This window comes from Acinonyx jubatus, chromosome B2 (assembly GCF_027475565.1).
Source record: "Acinonyx jubatus isolate Ajub_Pintada_27869175 chromosome B2, VMU_Ajub_asm_v1.0, whole genome shotgun sequence".
Lineage (NCBI taxonomy): Eukaryota > Metazoa > Chordata > Mammalia > Carnivora > Felidae > Acinonyx > Acinonyx jubatus.
Genome location: NC_069385.1, coordinates 52,081,042 through 52,098,622, shown reverse-complemented (window position 1 = coordinate 52,098,622; position 17,581 = coordinate 52,081,042). Strand labels below are relative to the sequence as shown.

At 36.7% G+C, this 17,581-nt stretch overlaps 2 protein-coding genes across 5 annotated transcripts in view; one reads left to right on the top strand and one right to left on the bottom strand.

Moving 5' to 3' along the window:
- The window catches only part of CDC40 (cell division cycle 40), a 60,063-nt gene extending 45,432 nt beyond the window's left edge, over positions 1 to 14,631 (top strand). For both annotated transcript variants that reach the window (XM_053222380.1, XM_027057103.2), the window contains 3 exons: positions 9,838 to 9,914; positions 11,415 to 11,559; positions 12,584 to 14,631. In XM_053222380.1, the coding sequence (XP_053078355.1) occupies positions 9,838 to 9,914; positions 11,415 to 11,559; positions 12,584 to 12,761 (400 nt within the window). In that variant the 3' untranslated portion in view covers positions 12,762 to 14,631. The remainder of the gene's footprint in view (positions 1 to 9,837; positions 9,915 to 11,414; positions 11,560 to 12,583) is intronic.
- The window catches only part of METTL24 (methyltransferase like 24), a 167,940-nt gene that overhangs the window by 43,223 nt on the left and 107,136 nt on the right, over positions 1 to 17,581 (bottom strand). The window lies entirely within an intron of this gene.

The following is a 17,581-nucleotide window of genomic DNA, read 5'->3' as shown; positions in this document are numbered from 1 at the left end:
GCATCCCAAGCATTTTGTGTGAGCTCTTTCATTTCATGTGCAAAGTAGTTTTCTGGAATAGATATATTTGCTATCCCTGTTTTTATAGATGAGGAAACTAGTATAGGTTAAGTAATTTACCCCAGGTTCCATGACACATGAAAGGCCAGAATTCAAACCTGTATTAAACTTATTCCAAAGCTTAAGGGTTTTTTTTTCCAGTTCTATTAAGATAGAATTGACAAATAAAATTGTAATATATTTAAAGTTTATAACATAACGATTTGATATATGTGTACCTTGTGAAAGGATTCCTACCAAGTTAGCCCATCTACCACTTTACAGTATTTTAATATTTACCTTTTTTGTTTGGTAAGAACACTTAGGTTCTATCTACTCTCTTAACAAATTTCAATTATACAATACAATAACTGTAATCACCATGTTCTACATTAGATCTTCAGACCCTATTCATCTTACAACTAAAAGTCTGTACCCTTTTACCAGCCTCATGTAGTTCCCTATCCTTATCCAACCATCTGGCAGCCACCAATCTACTCGATTTCTGTAAGGGTTTGACTCTTGTTTCTTTTTTTTTTTTCTTTTGTAAGATTACACATATAAATGATAATATGTAGTATTTGTCTTTGTCTGGCCTATTTCACTTAGCGTAATGCTGTCCAGGTTCATCCATGTTGTTGCAAATGGCATCGTTCCCCTTTTTAAAGGCTGAATAATACTCTATTATATATGTAAATACCACATTTTTTTTATCCATTCTTTCACACCTCGGTTACTTTCCTACCTTGGCTATTGTGAATAATGCTGCATTGAATATGAAAGTACAAATACCTCTTCAGGGTAGTGATTTCATTTCCTTTGGATATATACCCAGAAGTAGTATTGATGAATCATATTGTAATGCTATTTTAAATTTCTTGAGGAATCTCCTTGCTATTTTCCATAGTAGCTATACGCACCAGTTTACATTTCCACCAACAGTGCACAAGGGTTCCCTTTTCTCCACATCTTCACCAGCATTTGTTGTCTGTCTTTTTGATAATAGCCATCCCAACATGTAAGGTGATATCTCATTATGGTTTTGATTTGCATTTCCCTGATGATGAGTGATGTTGAGCACTTTCTTGTACCTGTTGGACATTTGTATGTCTTCTCTGCGAAAATGTCTGTTCAGGTCCTTTGCCCAAGTTTTACCTGGGTTACTTGGATTTTTGATAACAATTGTGTGCGTTCCTTGTATATTTTGGATACTGCCCCTTATCAGATATGTGGTTTGCAAATATTTTTTGCCATTCCTTAGGTTGCCTTTGCATTTTGTTGATGGTTTCCCTTTGCCGTACAGAAGCTTTTTACTTTGAGGTAGTCCCACTTGTTTATTTTTGTTTTTGTTGCCTTGCTTAAGGTTAGTCTAATCCAGAAAATATTTGCAAAGACCCGTATCCAGGAGCTTCTCTCCTGTGTTTTCTTCCAGGAGTTTCAGGTTTTATGTTCAAATCGTCAGTACATTTTGACTTGAATTTGTGTGTGGTGTAAGATAGGGGGGTCCTGTTTCATTTTTTGCATGTGAATATCAAGTTTTCCCAACACCATTTATTGAAGAGACTGTACCTTCTCCATTGTATATTCTGTGCTCCTTTGTCAAAAATAAGTTGATTATATATGCATGGATTTATTTCTGGGCTTTCTGTTTTGCTCTATTTGATCTGTGTTTTTATACAATACCATACTGGGTTTTTTTGGTTTTTTTATACTAACGGATTATTACTTCTTTTTATTGCTTTTAGTTTCATTGTTCTACTTGTTCCTCTAATTTTTGAGTTGCACATTTAGATTGTTGATTTTCAGTCTTTTTTTCTTTAGGGTTTTTTTTTTTTTTTAATTTACTTAAGTAATCTTTTTTTTTTATGAAATTTATTGTCAAATTGGTTTCCATACAACACCCAGTTCTCATTCTAACAGGTGCCCTCCTTGATGCCCATCACCCACTTTCCCCTCCCTCCCACCTCCCATCAACCTTCAGTTTATTCTCAGTTTTTAAGGGTCTCTTATGGTTTGCGTCCCTCCCTCTCTGACTTTTTTTCCCCCTTCCCCTTCCCATGGTCTTCTGTTAAGTTTCTCAGGATCCACATAAGAGTGAAAACATAATGGTATCTGTCTGTCTCTGTATGACTTATTTCACTTAGCATAACACTCTCCAGTTCCATCCACATTGCTACAAAAGGCCATATTTCAGTCTTTCTCATTGCCAAGTAGTATTCCATTGTTTATATAAACCACACCTTCTTTACCCATTCATCAATTGGGCTCTTTTCATAATTTGGCTATTGTTGAAAGTGCTGCTATAATCATTGGGGTACAAGTGCCCCTATGCATCAGCACTTCTGTATCCCCTGGGTAAATTCCTAGCAGTGCTATTGCTGGGTCATAGGGTAGGTCTATTTTTAATTTTTTGAGGAACCTCCAAACTGTTTTCCAGAGTGACTGCACCAGTTTGCATTCCCACCAACAGTGCAAGAGGGTTCCCGTTTCTCCACATCCTCATCAGCATCTATAGTCTCCTGATTTGTTCATTTCGGCCACTCTGACTGGCGTGAGGTGGTATCTCAGTGTGGTTTTGATTTGTATTTCCCTGATGAGGAGTGACGTTGAGCATCTTTTCATGTGCCTGTTGGCCATCTGGATGTCTTCTTTAGAGAAATGTCTATTCATGTCTTCTGCCTACTTTTTCCCTGGATTATTTGTTTTTTGGGTGTGGAGTTTGGTGAGTTCTTTATAGATTTTGGATATTAGCCCTTTGTCCCATATGTCATTTGCAAATATCTTTTCCCATTCCATTGGTTGCCTTTTACTTTTGTTGATTGTTTCCTTTGCAGTGCAGAAGGTTTTTATCTTGATGAGGTCCCAATAGTTCATTTTTGCTTTTAATTCCCTTCCCTTTGGAGATGTGTCAGGTAAGATATTGCTGCAGCTGAGGTCAGAGATTTTTTCCTGCTTTCTCCTCTAGGGTTTTGATGGTTTCCTGTCTCACATTCAGGTCCTTCATCCATTTTGAGTTTATTTTTGTGAATGGTGTAAGAAAGTGGTCTAGTTTCATTCTTCTGTATGTTGCCGTCCAATTCTCCCAGCACCATTTGTTAAAGAGACTGTCTTTTTCCACTGGATATTCTTTCCTGCTTTGCCAAAGATTAGTTGGCCATAGTTTTGTGGGTCCAATTCTGGGGTTTCTATTCCATTGGTCTATGTGTCTGTTTTTGTGCCAATACCATGCTATCTTGATGATTACAGCTTTGTAGTAGAGGCTAAAATCTGGGATTGTGATGCCTCCCGCTTGGGTCTTCTTCAGTATTACTTTGGCTATTCAGGGTCTTTTGTGATTCCATACAAATTTTAGGATTGCTTGGGCGCCTGGATGGCTCAGTCGGTTAAGCGTCCGACTCCGGCTCAGGTCATGATCTCGCGGTCCGTGAGTTCAAGCCCCGCGTCGGGCTCTGTGCTGACCGCTCAGAGCCTGGAGCGTGTTTCAGATTCTGTGTCTCCCTCTCTCTCTGACCCTCCCCCATTCATGCTCAGTCTCTCTCTGTCTCAAAAATAAATAAACGTTAAAAAAAAAAATTCAAATTTTAGGATTGCTTGTTCTGGCTTTGAGAAGAATGTTGGTGCAATTTTGACTGGGATTGCATTGAATGTGTAGGTTGCTTTGGGTAGTATTGACATTTTAACAATATTTATTCTTTCAATCCATGAGCACGGAATGTTTTTCCATTTCTTTGTATCTTCTTCAATTTCCTTCATAAGCTTTCTATAGTTTTTAGCATACAGATCTTTTATATCTTTGGTTAGGTTCATTCGTAGGTATTTTATGATTCTTGGTGCAGTTGTGAATGGGATCAGCTTATTTGTCTTTGTGTTGCTTCATTAGTAAGAATGCAACTGATTTCTGTACATTAATTTTGTATCCTGCGACTTTGCTGAATTCATGTATCAGTTCTAGCAGACTTTTGGTGGAGTCTGTCGGGTTTTCCGTGTATAATATGTCATCTGCAAAAAGTGAAAGCTTGACTTCATCTTTGCCAATTTTGATGCCTTTGATTTCCTTTTGTTGTCTGATTGCTAATGCTAGAACTTCCAACACTATGTTAAACAACAGTGGTGAGAGTGGACATCCCTGTCGTGTTCCTGATCTCAGGGGGAAGGCTTTCAGTTTTTCCCCATTGAGGATGATATTAGCTGTGGGCTTTTCATAAATGGCTTTTATGATGTTTAAGTATGTTCCTTCTATCCTGACTTTCTCGAGGGTTTTTATTAAGAAAGGATGCTGAATTTTGTCAAATGCTTTTTCTGCATCGATTGACAGGATCATATGGTTCTTTTCTTTTATTAATGTGATGTATCACCTTGATTGATTTGCGAATGTTGAACCAGCCCTGCAGCCCAGGAATGAATCCCACTTGATCATGGTGAATAATTCTTTTTATATGCTTTTGAATTCGATTTGCTAGTATCTTATTGAGAATTTTTGCATCTGTACTCATCAGGGATATTGGCCTGTAGTTCTCTTTTTTTGCTGGGTTTCTGTCTAGTTTGGGAATCAAAGTAATGCGGGCTTCATCCAATGAGTCTGGAAGTTTTCCTTCCCTTTCTATTTTTTGGAACAGGCTGAGAAGGATAGGTATTATCTCTGCTTTAAATGTCTAATACCATACTGTTTTGATTACTGTAGCTTTGTAATATGGTTAAAATCAGGAAGCCTGATGCCTCCAGCTTTATTCTTTCTCAGGATTGCTTTGGAGTCTTGTGGTTCCATACAAATTTAAGGATTGTTGTTCTAATTCTGTCAAAAATGCCATGGGAATTTTGATAGATATTAAATCAGATCTGTAGATTGCTTTGGGTATTATGGACATTTTAACAATGTTAATTCTTCAGACCCATGAACATGGAGTATCTTTCCACTTATTTATGTCATCTTCAGTTTCTTTCATCAGTGTTTTATAGTTGTCAGTATACAGGTCTTTTAACTTCTTGGTTAAGTTTATTCCTACGTATTTTCTTGTTTTTTGATGCTACTATAAATGGGATTGTTTTCTTAATTTATTTTTCCAGTAGTTCATTGTTATTGCCTAGAAATGCGACTGATTTTTGAATGTTGAATTTGTATCTTCCAACTTCACTGAATCATTTATTAGTTCTAATGGTCTTTTTTTGTGTGTGAAGTCATTAGGGCTTTCTATATATAATATCATGCCATTTGCAAACAGAGACAGTTTTACTTCTTTTTGATCTGGATGCCTTTTTCTTCTTGTCTGATTGCTCTGACCAGGATTTCCAATACTATTATGTTGAATAGAAGTGGTTAGAGGGGACACCCTTCCTGATCTTAGAGGAAAAGCTTTCGGCCTTTTAGAGTTAAGTATGATGTTAGCTGTGGGTTTGTCACACATGGGTATGTTCTATATATGCCCAGTTTATTGAGACTTTTTATTATGAAAGGATGTTAAATTTTGTCAAAATTTTTTGCATTTATTGAGATTATCATATAATTTTTATCCTTCATTTTTGTATCTCATTTATTGATATGTGTATGTTGAACCATCCTTGCATCCCAGGAATAAATCCCACTTGATCATGGTATATGATTCCATTAATGTACTGTTGAATTCAGTCTGCTAAAACTTTATTGAGTATTTTTGCATCTGTATTCATCAGGGATGTTGGCCTCTAATTTTCTTGTAGTATCCTTGTCTGGCTTTGGTATCGGGGTAATATTGGCCTTATAAAATGAATTTGGAAGAATTCTCTATTTTTTGGAAGAGTTTGAAAAGGATTAATATTAATTCTTCTTTAAATGTTTGGTGTAACTTACCAGTGAAGCCATCTGGTCCTGGACTTTTTTTGTTGTTGGGAGGTTATCAATTACTGCTTCAACCTCCTTAGTCATGTTCAGATTTTCTACTTCTTCATGATTCAGTTTTGGTAAATTGCATGTTCCTAGGAATTTATCCATTTCTTCTAGGTTTTCTAATTTGTTGGTATATAATTGTTTGTAATAGTTTCTCGTGATCCTTAGTGTTTCTATATTATCAGTTGTAATGTCTCTTTTGAGTTTTTCTCTTAGTTTAGCTAAATGTTAATTTTGTTTCTTTTTCAAAAGAAAAACTGCTTAGTTTCATTGATCTTTTCTGTTATCTCTTTAGTCTCTATTTAGTCTCTTTCCTATCTGTATCTATTTAGTCTCTTTTCTCTCTGATCTTTGTTATTTTCTTCCTCTTCTAACTTGGACGTAGGTTGTTCTTCTTTTCCTAGTTCCTTCAAGTGTAAAGTTAAGTTGTTTGAGATTCTTCTTGCTTAATGTAGGTGTTTATCAATATAAACTTCCCTTTGGTTTTTGCTGTATCCCATAAGTTTTGGTCTGTTGTTTTTCTGTTTTCATTTGTCTCAGGATAGTTTTGATTTCCCTTTTGATCATGTCTTTGACTCATGTTTTGTTTAGTAGTGTGTCGTTAATCTCCACATACTTGTACATTTTCCAGTTTTATTGTAATTGATTTCCAGTTTCATACCATAGTGGTCAGAAAAGATGCATGATATGATTTCAGTCTTCTTAAAGATATTAAGACTCTTTGTAGCCTAATATATGATCTTTCCTGGAGAATATTTCATGTGTACATGAGAAGAATGTGTATTCTGCTGCTGTTGGGTGGAATGTTCTGTATATGTCAGTTAGGTCTATCTGGTCCAGTATGTCATTTAAGTGCAATGTTTCCATATTGACTTTCTGTCTGGATGATCTATCTATTGTTGACAATGTACTGAAGTCCCATGCTATTACTGTATTGCTATCTATGTCTCCCTTCAGATCTGTTAATGTTTGCTTTATATATTTAGGTGCTCTGATGTTGGGTGTATAAGTATTTATATTTGTTATATCTTCTTGATGAATTGACTCCTTTATTATTATATAATGACCTTTCTACTACTGGGAATTTTTAGCTTAAAGTCTACTTTGTTTCATACAAGTAGAGCAGCTACCCCTGCTTTCTTTTGATTTCCATTTGTATGGAATATATTTTCCATCCTTTCACTCTCAATCTGTGTGTGTCCTTAAAACTGAAGTGATTCTCTTATACGCAATATTGGGTCTTGTTTGTTTGTTTGTTTGTTTTGTTTTTATCCATTCAGCTAACCTATATTTGTCTAAACTTAGTCCATTTACAATTAAAGTAATTATTGATAGGTAAGGACTTACTAGTGCCGTTTTGTTCATTGTTTTCTGGCTGTTTATTCCTTTCTCTCCTTTATTCCTTTCTCTCTTTCTCTCTTCCTTTGTGATTAGATGATTTTATATAGCAGTATGCTTTGATTTCTTTCTCTTTCTCTTTTGTGTATCTGTTAGAGGCTTGTGCCTTGTGGATACCCTGAGGCCTACCTAAAACATCCAGAACCTGAATTAATTATATGGCTGGACAGTTAGATGAAAGAAGGATCTGGTGGGGACAGAAGATAACTTGCATCCAGTCTGATTAGTTGGAAAGAAACAGAAGTGAGGATCAGTGTTGCTACAAAGACAAGTAGGCATCAAAACCACCTCCGGATCCCCAGCACCCTCCTTCACCACATACAGCTGTCTCTGAAAGGCAATTACTGGTGCTACTGGCAGCTTCCTTGGGAGAGAAAGGGAGGCCCTGGCCACCTCAGCGTGAGAACTGATCCCACCAATAGGAAAATTATTACTATTATTACTAGGAAAATTGAAATTACTATTACTATCATTCAGACGGCTGGTGTTTGCCAAACTTGCACACCCTAAGCCTGCTAAGAGTAGCACAATGATACAAGCAGACTAAAGGAAACTTGGTTTTCTTAAACAATACTAAATTATTACGACTAGCAGACAGTTTTAAAGGAGAATAAGAGATTATAATTAGATATGGAGCAGCCTGTGGTATGCTAATTGCTAAACGAGTGAGATGTCACCAACATGTTTTCTCCCAAAGGTGTTTATTTTGTTAAAATATTTTTGGAAGAAAATTCGACAGAGGTTGATCCTCCTGTTTATCTTTTATCTTTACAATTTCATGGATTTTTGTTAAGGTTTTTTCAGTGATACCATTTCCAGACTGAAGATGATTGTAAGATGTAAGTTACTAGCTTATTACACTGAATTACAGTTTCTAATTAGAAAATAGTGGGGTGTTTATTAAATATAACTATGCCTAGCAGGCATTTTTGCTAGCAGTGACGAAGTCCGCAGAGTATTGAGACTCCTTTCTTAGTCTACCACTCATTGTACCAAGATTCCTTGAAAGAAGGGATCTACCTACATTTTTTTTCTGTTTACTTTTAGTAAAACCTTGATTGATCTGAACCTAGACTATGGTTAATTTAATTTAGAACTGCTCCTGTGTTTTAATCCATGTTACCGATGATTTTTGGTAATAATTTTATATGAGGAGAGACAAATGGTTGAGCCTTTTTCAGACTGAGGTTCTTTTCGATACATTTGAGTCATTTTAAATGTGACTTCTCATTGATATCTTAGAGGTATAAAGCATTGGAAATTTGATAAATGATACTATTTCCCAGGTTACACCTAAAAATGTTTTCTTCTAACCAAGACCCTCCTAGAAGTTTATTTATTTTTGAAAGAGAGAGACAGACAGAGCAAGGGGGGAGGGGCAGAGAGAGAGAATCCCAAGCAGGCTCCACATTGTCAGCACAGAGCCCAATGTGGGGCTCGAACTCAAAAACCGTGAGATCATGACCTGAGCCGAAACCAATGGCTGGACACTTAACTGACTGAGCCCCCCAGGCATTCCCGCTCATAGAAGTTTTGTCTAACCATCTGCTTCTTCTGGATGGGTAGATAGATGGATAGAGAAAATTCTTACTTAAAGCAAATTAGTATTCTGATTATTGTTATTTTCCAATTAATCAAAGTTTTGAAACTTGCACTATAGTTAGAAATTGATGTTGCTGTTTTATATCTGTGTTATTCTTCAGACTACGTTTTCCACACATTACTCTGTAAGAAACATTCCTGGTCACTCATGAAAAGCAACGAGCCCCACATCCCTCAGAATTACTAAAGAATTCTTCATGGAGAATTTTAAGTGGAGAATATTAAAAACAAAACGGCATATGGAAATTGTCATGGTTCTAGATCTAGGTGTGACTAGTTTGGCATTTTTGTTGTTTTTGTTTTATTCTTCGTGTCACTCACATAAGAATTTTTTAATGCATTTTCTCCCCTGCACCATATGCATCTAGAATCCTTCACATGTAAACTGAAAATAGAAGATGTCCAGGTACCAGGCCCTTAATCGCCCTTTCCCATGCAGAAATCTCATTACTTCTGGATGGGCCCTGCCTGCTTGCAGATCCCCGTGCAGCTTCGCCTACCATCCACTTGCATTGCTGAAGGCTCTTTCACACTCTCACCTGTTTGCAGAGTAGCACGTTAAGGCTGACTGGCAGGGAAAATACGTCCCTGTAGGCTTGCCTCAGACATCTTGCTTCTGCCTACGGTGGTACATTTTCAGATGAACTCATTGTTAAAGAACTCTAGTCACAGATTTTTTTCTGACATAAAACTCAAAGTTTCAGTAGAACTGGAAAACCACGAACACTGTCATAATTCTCATGGAAAGGCATTTGTGAAGTGAAAGATCTGTAATAAGCAACGGGATGCCATTTTGTGATTTTCCTTCCCCCTGGGAAGTTTCATGAAAGGTTCATTAAATATATAATTTCAAGAATACCTCTTTAGTTTCCGAGACAATTCTCCTAAAGATACTTTTTAAAAATTACTTTTTCTGATAAGCTGTTGTTAAATTTTAGGGACATCCCTGTGGATTTCAAGTACATAGCAGAGCCCAGTATGCACTCAATGCCTGCAGTGACTTTGTCTCCAAATGGTGAGTCAGTAGGTAGAATGTGGTTTTAATGTGTTTTATGAGCCTCTAAGACAAAGTGTGATTTCTGTCTTCAGAAGAACTTTGGCCATTCCCTCCCAGGGCAAGTCTGTCACAGGGTTGTACTTGTATAAGGAAACGTTTTCAAAATGGGAAATAATCACTGGTTTTCATAAGTGAGTCACCTCACCCATTCTCTTGTTTTTTTATACATAAATAAATAAGCAAGCAAGCAAACAAACTGAATTCTAGCTAACACTGAGCATCTTAAGGATTTCTATCTGAGGATCGGGTTTTGTTTTTGTTTTTTTGAGAATTCTCCTTCCGACAGAACCGTGTTCAGTCATTTAGTGATTTACTGTGAGTTCTTTCTCTTTCAAGGGATAGAAAATTTTGATCTGGTTCCCCATAATAAAAATACTTTCGCAATTTACCATAAAAGATTTTCTCAGGCAAAATAAAAAAGATAAATCCGTCTAATACTATTTTCTATTCAATAATGCATTGCCTTTTAAGTATAAGGTAATTTGCACTACAGAGATACTGTGACAGTTTACTGATATAATTATAGCTCTCCATGAGCTATAGAGGATCTGATGTTTGGGCAACACTCATCAAATCACTGTTAACTCACATAGCTCCTGTGAATGTAGAGCAAGGAAGAAGAAAGAGGCAAGAAACAGTTTGTGCTTCCATCAAGGAGTCTGCCACAGGCAAATCAGTGATCACTTCTGTCAAATGCCCTATGATTTTTATGAGAAGAGCAACCTAACTGGGTTCTGCTTTGATAATCATATTGTATACTTGTCACATTTGTCACCCTGTGTCTACATTTTATGTATGCATTTTTAAACTATCCATCACAGATATCGTGCCCTGAACAAGGCTATTTACCCTCTCAGACTGAATACTGTTAAGAGCATTTCCTTAGTTAATAATGTCTGCAAGTTCCCTAGGATGCAAAAAGATAGGCTCTCGAGGCTTTGGTGAGTCTTGGGTAGATAAAAGCAACTTGGCCTTTCAATACAGTTTCTATAATTGTTTAGGGATACATCTTTTTTGAATAGTTTTATTTAATAATCCTAGGTTTTCTCACCAAGAGGTAATCTTTCCTTTTTCCGTAATTAACATAGGTAAATCTCTTTTCCTCCAGGGTTCTGTTGGACTTAGTCCAAGTTAATTTTATTTAATAAAATTTTACTTGAGTTCTGTTAATGCTAAACTGAGAATTTCTGTGTATCCTTATATAGGCAAAAAGAAGCTTTTATATGGAGAGTACTTAATGATACGGGATTATATGCACAAAATCCATTACTTTATACATAAATCCCTCTTGTCAGCAACACATTTGTAATACCTTACAGACAGTATAGTAAATCCATTTTTCTATTGTTGTAAAGTGGTTGGTAACAAGAGAATATTAATGTCTGAACATATTTAAAATAAAGTCTTTTTAGAATTTTTGGTCTTGGCTCTAAAATGTCCCATTTCTTGAATTTACAGGGAAATGGCTAGCGTGCCAATCGATGGACAACCAAATCTTAATTTTTGGAGCACAGAATAGATTTAGATTAAATAAGAAAAAAATTTTTAAGGGCCATATGGTAGCAGGTTACGCTTGTCAGGTGGACTTTTCGCCAGACATGAGGTAAGTTTAAATCTCCTGTATTCTCATATTCAAATAATGATGATATGACCTACCGTTGTACAAGTAATAACACTTTAAAAATCACTCCCACATATGTAATTGTATGAGAACTGTGCAGATTGTCACAATGCCTGCTGGAAAGGCAAGAGCAAGCTATGAAAACTACATTTGGCTTTTTTAAGTTCTGTACTGTGTCTCCTTATACTGCTTGGTCCTGTGCCTTTAACCACATCATAAATGCCTATCTATACAGGCAGTGCCTTCTTGTCTCTCTGCTCTTCTAACAAGGCTAGCCAGACTGTGATCACTCTACTGCTGTAGATCACTCTACAGCAGAATTAATTCTGTATCACAGTGTTGACATGAACAACATCACGGCAGCCTTTGTGTTGAGACCTCAAATCCAGCTCTTGGCTCTTTCTAGGCCGCACTGGATTTGCGGAGCCCAGGTAGAGCCTTTCTTGGAGTTAAACTCTGCACTCATTCCCCTATTCTCAGCTAAAATATATAGGTACAAGTAATTCTGAAGTCTCTGCAACCTTGTATGTTTAGGCTAGGAATTGACCCCTCTGAGTCAGTCTTAAACATTTTCAAAAGACGTTGAAGCCAGAAAATAACCATGAAGGTGGTCGAGTCTGACTCTGGTAGAACCGGTGTTCGCTGGCTCTGTGTGAAGCTCGTTTCCCTGCACTGTTTCTGTCTAGAGAGTGATTTAATACTCCATTTATTGTGGCCCCTGGGTTTCCATAGTTAATAAATTTCTAAGTGAATGAATTTTTAATTTATTAAATAACTTCCAAGTTAATAAATTTTGACTCATAGATTGGTAGCTCAATGGGGAGATTTTTTAAGTAGAAGTTTAAATTATAGACTACTTTATACTCTACCGTGTTATTCTGAGTATTGTATATTCATATTGACTTTTTTTTTTTAATGTTACAGGGAAAAAGATGAACTCTTTCTCTGTTCCTTATCCACTTTAAGGTGTTTCAATAATTTGAACTTATTTTCCTTCCCATTCTAGCTATGTGATTTCAGGAGATGGAAATGGAAAATTGAATATCTGGGACTGGAAGACCACAAAACTCTACAGTCGATTTAAAGCTCATGATAAGGTGTGCATAGGTGCAGTGTGGCATCCTCATGAAACATCGAAAGTCATCACATGTGGTTGGGATGGTCTCATTAAATTGTGGGATTAATGAGATTAATCCTTATCTAGGGTCATTTTTGATCCAATATCATATTTAACTATATTTAATTATTAAATGTGTTGGATGACAACTTGATTTACAAATTATGATTTCCTTACACGGCCTTATGAAGTTGACCCATTGTTTAAAAAAAAAACGTTTCTTGTAAATTTGTCTCCTATAATTTCATTGGCAATTTCATTTATAGATGTTATTTATACAGAGAATAACCACTGACTTTCCATTTGGTGAGGATTATTGTTGGCAGGCAGTTGGGGTTTACCCCGTCGATATACTGAAAGGATCTCTCTCGAGTTGAGGAAGAATCCCTGGTGGATTTGGGGTTTTAAAGGAGGTAGGTAATATAACTAATGACAAATAATTCTGAAAGGCACCGTATGTGTACCTCTTCGACAAAAAGGGAAGTAAGGAACAGGGGTGATATAATTCAATGTGAATGTGAAAGAAGGATAAAACCACCCACAATTATTGTTCCCATTATTTTTGGTGGGTCAAGTTCAAATCTTTTGGATTCAGGAGTTCTGCTATTTTTTATGGCATATATTGTGTGTTTACTTGTAAGCCAGCAATCTTCTCTAACTGCAGATATTCCTCTAATTATTAAACGATGGAAAATAAACAGTCCAGAGTTCTTTCCTTGGCTTTCTTCCTGATCAGTACAGACAGGACTATATATATAATCAGAGAATTATGTTATTTTTGAAGGTGACACTCAAGAGGATGAGTGAAGACTTTGAATTTTATTTGTATTTACTGTCTGTAAGGACCTGGCTACACTTTCAGAAATCAGGGTCTCCTAGGTCATTGATTCATAGATGTTACTACTGAAATACTCCTCATAGGAGACAGGGTATGAGATCATCGTCCAAAATGTCACCTTGTCATTTCTTTGAAGTTGTATGTTTTATCTTCAAAATTATTCTGATCTTGCTCGTGGATATAGTCAACAGAACTTTTTAAGATCAGAAAAATGTTTAACTTCTTTCCACATCTTTGAGTAAAATTGATACTCCAAGAAGATGGCTAAGGTTCCCCAGTTTGAGAAGCAATAACTGTGGTTGGTTGGTTTAAAAAAAAAAACTTTTAAGTTTCAAATTGTGGAATCAAGATAGCCTCTCGAATACAGTAGCTAATAGCCCTTTGGGTGACAAGCCATTTCTTCTGGTTTAGTACAAATCTCTATAATATATTTGAATGTACTTTGATATATTTCAGTACCATGCTTACAAAGAACGGTTCATCGTGGCTCAGAGTGCCGACGTGGAGACCAAAATCATGTTGAATGTTGATATCCTAAGGGCATTAGCTCGGAGTCCTGGGCTATCAATAGCAATTCATGCTCCTTGTGCTTAGAACTTCCATTTTTAAAAAGTAATTTCTAAAAAGGCCTGGTATTGATGACCTGGTACTAGAGCCACACATAAATAAATCCCAAAGAAGAAAATGGAAAAAGAGAATAAAAATGGTAGACATGTTATTTTTGGACACACAGACACTCAAAGAAATAAGAATACACTGCCTGGCTGCTACACTGCCTTTCTGTATCTGCCAGGAAGGGTGGCTGCTGTTCCTGAAGAGGAAGGAATTCACACAAGACCTTTTCTTCGGTCCCAAGCCACTGGTTTTAACAAATGTGAATTACTGAAATGTGATGGGACAAAAAGAATTAATCCATACATTTAAACTTTGATCTTGTTCAGCATCAGTATTGTGTACATTACAAATCATAATTTCTAAATCTGGGTTTATTTTATTGTGTTTTTGACTGTTTCTAAACTAAGTAACTGTATATAAAAGTCTCTTTTTTAAAAAGATCGTATTTTTAAATAAAGCATTTTTGTAGAAAGTGTTATCAAAATTTTCATTCTTAGTTTTAAGTGTTAACTCTGTTGAGAGACAACAGATTAAACCATTTGCAGATTTTCATGGGTCATTTTTATCTTATGGGGAGAAATGGTGCTTTAGAGGCGGGGATGGTATTTTAGTATGGAACATTAGTGGGTTTATTCTAGTTACGTAACAAAAATACAGGGCAGCACGCTGAGAGCACACAGATTAAGTTTAACGCCTTCCATATTTATACACCTAGTGGTGACACTGAGTCATGACTGTACCTATTTCAGAGTACACAAATGAGTGCGGCTCTTGCCCAGCTTCAAAAAGCCTCAAGACCATCCATATGGTCGCTGAAATTAAGTGGTTACCTTCTGGCCCCTGTTCCTCACTGCAACCTTTTTATCACACCCAGGACAGATTTCCTCCCTAAAGGTTGGAATGAAAGTGATGCTATACTGAAAGTTTTAATCAAATGAACATTTAAATATTGAAGCACAAGCTGGGAATGTTTTGCCCTAAGGAGACACTCTGAAGATAAAGGACAGGGAATAGCGTCAGACAGGCACTTCCCTAGGTAAAAAAGTATAGTGACTCTTGACGATGCACTGTGAGGGTGCCTGATGTCCTTAGCACGTTTATAAATTACCGGGAGGAAAACAAGAACAGTGAAATCTTAAACCCTTGGATGATAGCCATAAGGACTGCCACACTTCGTGGGTTACGGAGGCTCTCCTTGGACAAAAGTGTTTCTCAGAGGGACTGAGGACCAGCTGTATCAGAATCACGTGGAGATGGTGTTGCTCACCGAGATACAGAAAAAAAAATGGAGGTTCGTTGGAGGAGCCAGTGAACATATATATTTCTGTGTTCATTCATATATTCATATTTTTGTATCCATATATATATATATATATATATATATATCCTTCACTGGATCAAATTCAGCACTTGTAGTAAGGTCCCCAGTTGATAGGCAGGTACACTGAGGATGAGAAACACTGATGTAGAGTCTATCTTGAGCCTCATTTCAGAAACATGTAAACTCAAGACAAATTTTGCTAACCAAAAACAAATACATGTGTGTGCATGCGTGTTTGTGTATATATGCATGTGTGTGTGTGATTATATGTATAGATATACATTATCTGTATTTCTATGTGAACTTTCCATGGTCATAATCACTATAATAATTGTAGGAACCACTTTCTCAACCTAAACACCACAATTTTATCTGGAACTTAAGGGAAAAGAAGGCACAACTTGCAGCCAGAGTCCTTAGAGTGGCTTTATTTTTAGCGACAAAGAAAGATAATTCCTTTGCTGGTACAGCTTCCTGTAACTGCAGTCACAAAGTTCAGATGAATTTTTTTTTAGCTCTCCACAACCTACTCTCCACCCTTCAGCATTTGAGATCTGAGGGACTAACTCAAATCTCAAGCATATTTTAAGTACATGTCCCAGTATCATGCTGTTGAATAGAAAAATGTGAGCTGTGTAATTTTTTTTCATGTGTGTCATTTTTAACTTTCTCCCATCCAAGTACTAACCAGGCCCGACCCTGCTTAGCTTCCGAGATCAGACGAGATCGGGCGCGTTCAGGGTGGTATGGCCGTAGACTTTAACTTTCTAATGTAATGGTCACATTTAAAAAAAAACAAAAAAACAAAAAAACCCAGGGGTGAGGCACCTGGGTGGCTCAGTCGGTTAAGCATCCAACTTCGGCTCAGGTCATGATCTCACGGTTTGTGAGTTCAAGCCCCATGCCAGGCTCTGTGCTGACAGCTCAGAGCCTGGAGCCTGCTTTGGGTTCCGTCTCCTCTCTCTGCCCCTCTCCACTTGTGCCCTGTCTCTCAAAAATAAATAAATGTAAAAAAAAAAAAAAAAAGAAAAAGATTAAAAAAAAGCCCAGGGGATGTTAATTTTAATATTTTAGTTAACATATCCAAGGTATTACTTCAACATTCAATTATTTTTTAAATATTTACTTTTCTCATACTAAGTCTTTGAAATCTGGTGTATATTTTACACTTAACAGCACATCTCCATTCAGACCCTAAACATCCATGAAATATTCCACCTCTTTTATACCAAGTCGATTTACATGCCCAAGTTGTTGCAAAGAGAGTCTTCTAATAACTGAATCAGGTATAAGTTTTTAAATTTAAGTTGATTAAAAGTAAATACAATGTAAAACTCAGTTCCTCAGTCACATTAGCCACATTCTAAGTGCTCAATAGCAAAATGTGACTAATGGCTGCCATACTGCACGTACAGGCCTAGCAGCACGTTTTATGTGGTTCAAATGTTCAACTTTACTGCTTCATCTTCTAAGGTTCAAACTACCCCAAAAAATGTTAAGAATGTGCATGTTTATACTTTTCTGTGCTACATTTTGGGCAGTTTCCTCCAGTTCACTTGGAGGTCTCTTCACCTGTGTCTAATCTGCCACTTAATCCGTTAAATGTATTCCAATGATTTTCCCTTGATGGAAGGTCTATTTGTATAGTCTTTCACGCCTGTAATCATTTTAAACAATTTGTATTTTCTTTAAGATTTGCTATGTCAAGTTCTTAGGCTGAAAATCCCAGTGTTTATTGTGTCTGTCAACTCTACCTCATGGTGGGCCATTTCTTTGTCACTTGTAACTTTGTGTTAGGAATGCATCTCCTGTGGGTCTTGTTTTGTTTTTCATTTTGTTTTTTAAGAAAGCCTTTGTAGTCTGAGTTGAAGCAGTCCCTTCGCAGTGGTGTTACATTTGCTTCTGCCATCTACCCTCACCCTCACTCCCTCAGTTTTTTACCTCAGTTTCTCACCTTATGATTTTCCTCACCATGAGATTAATATAAATTCAATTCCTTAAAACGGCCAGGGGCTTCAAATTCTCATGGGAAACTTTGATTTCCTCCTAGAGCTACAGCAAGGATAAAGCTTTCTTGTGGTGTGGGGGTGAGAGGGGTGGGTTTTTTAGGACT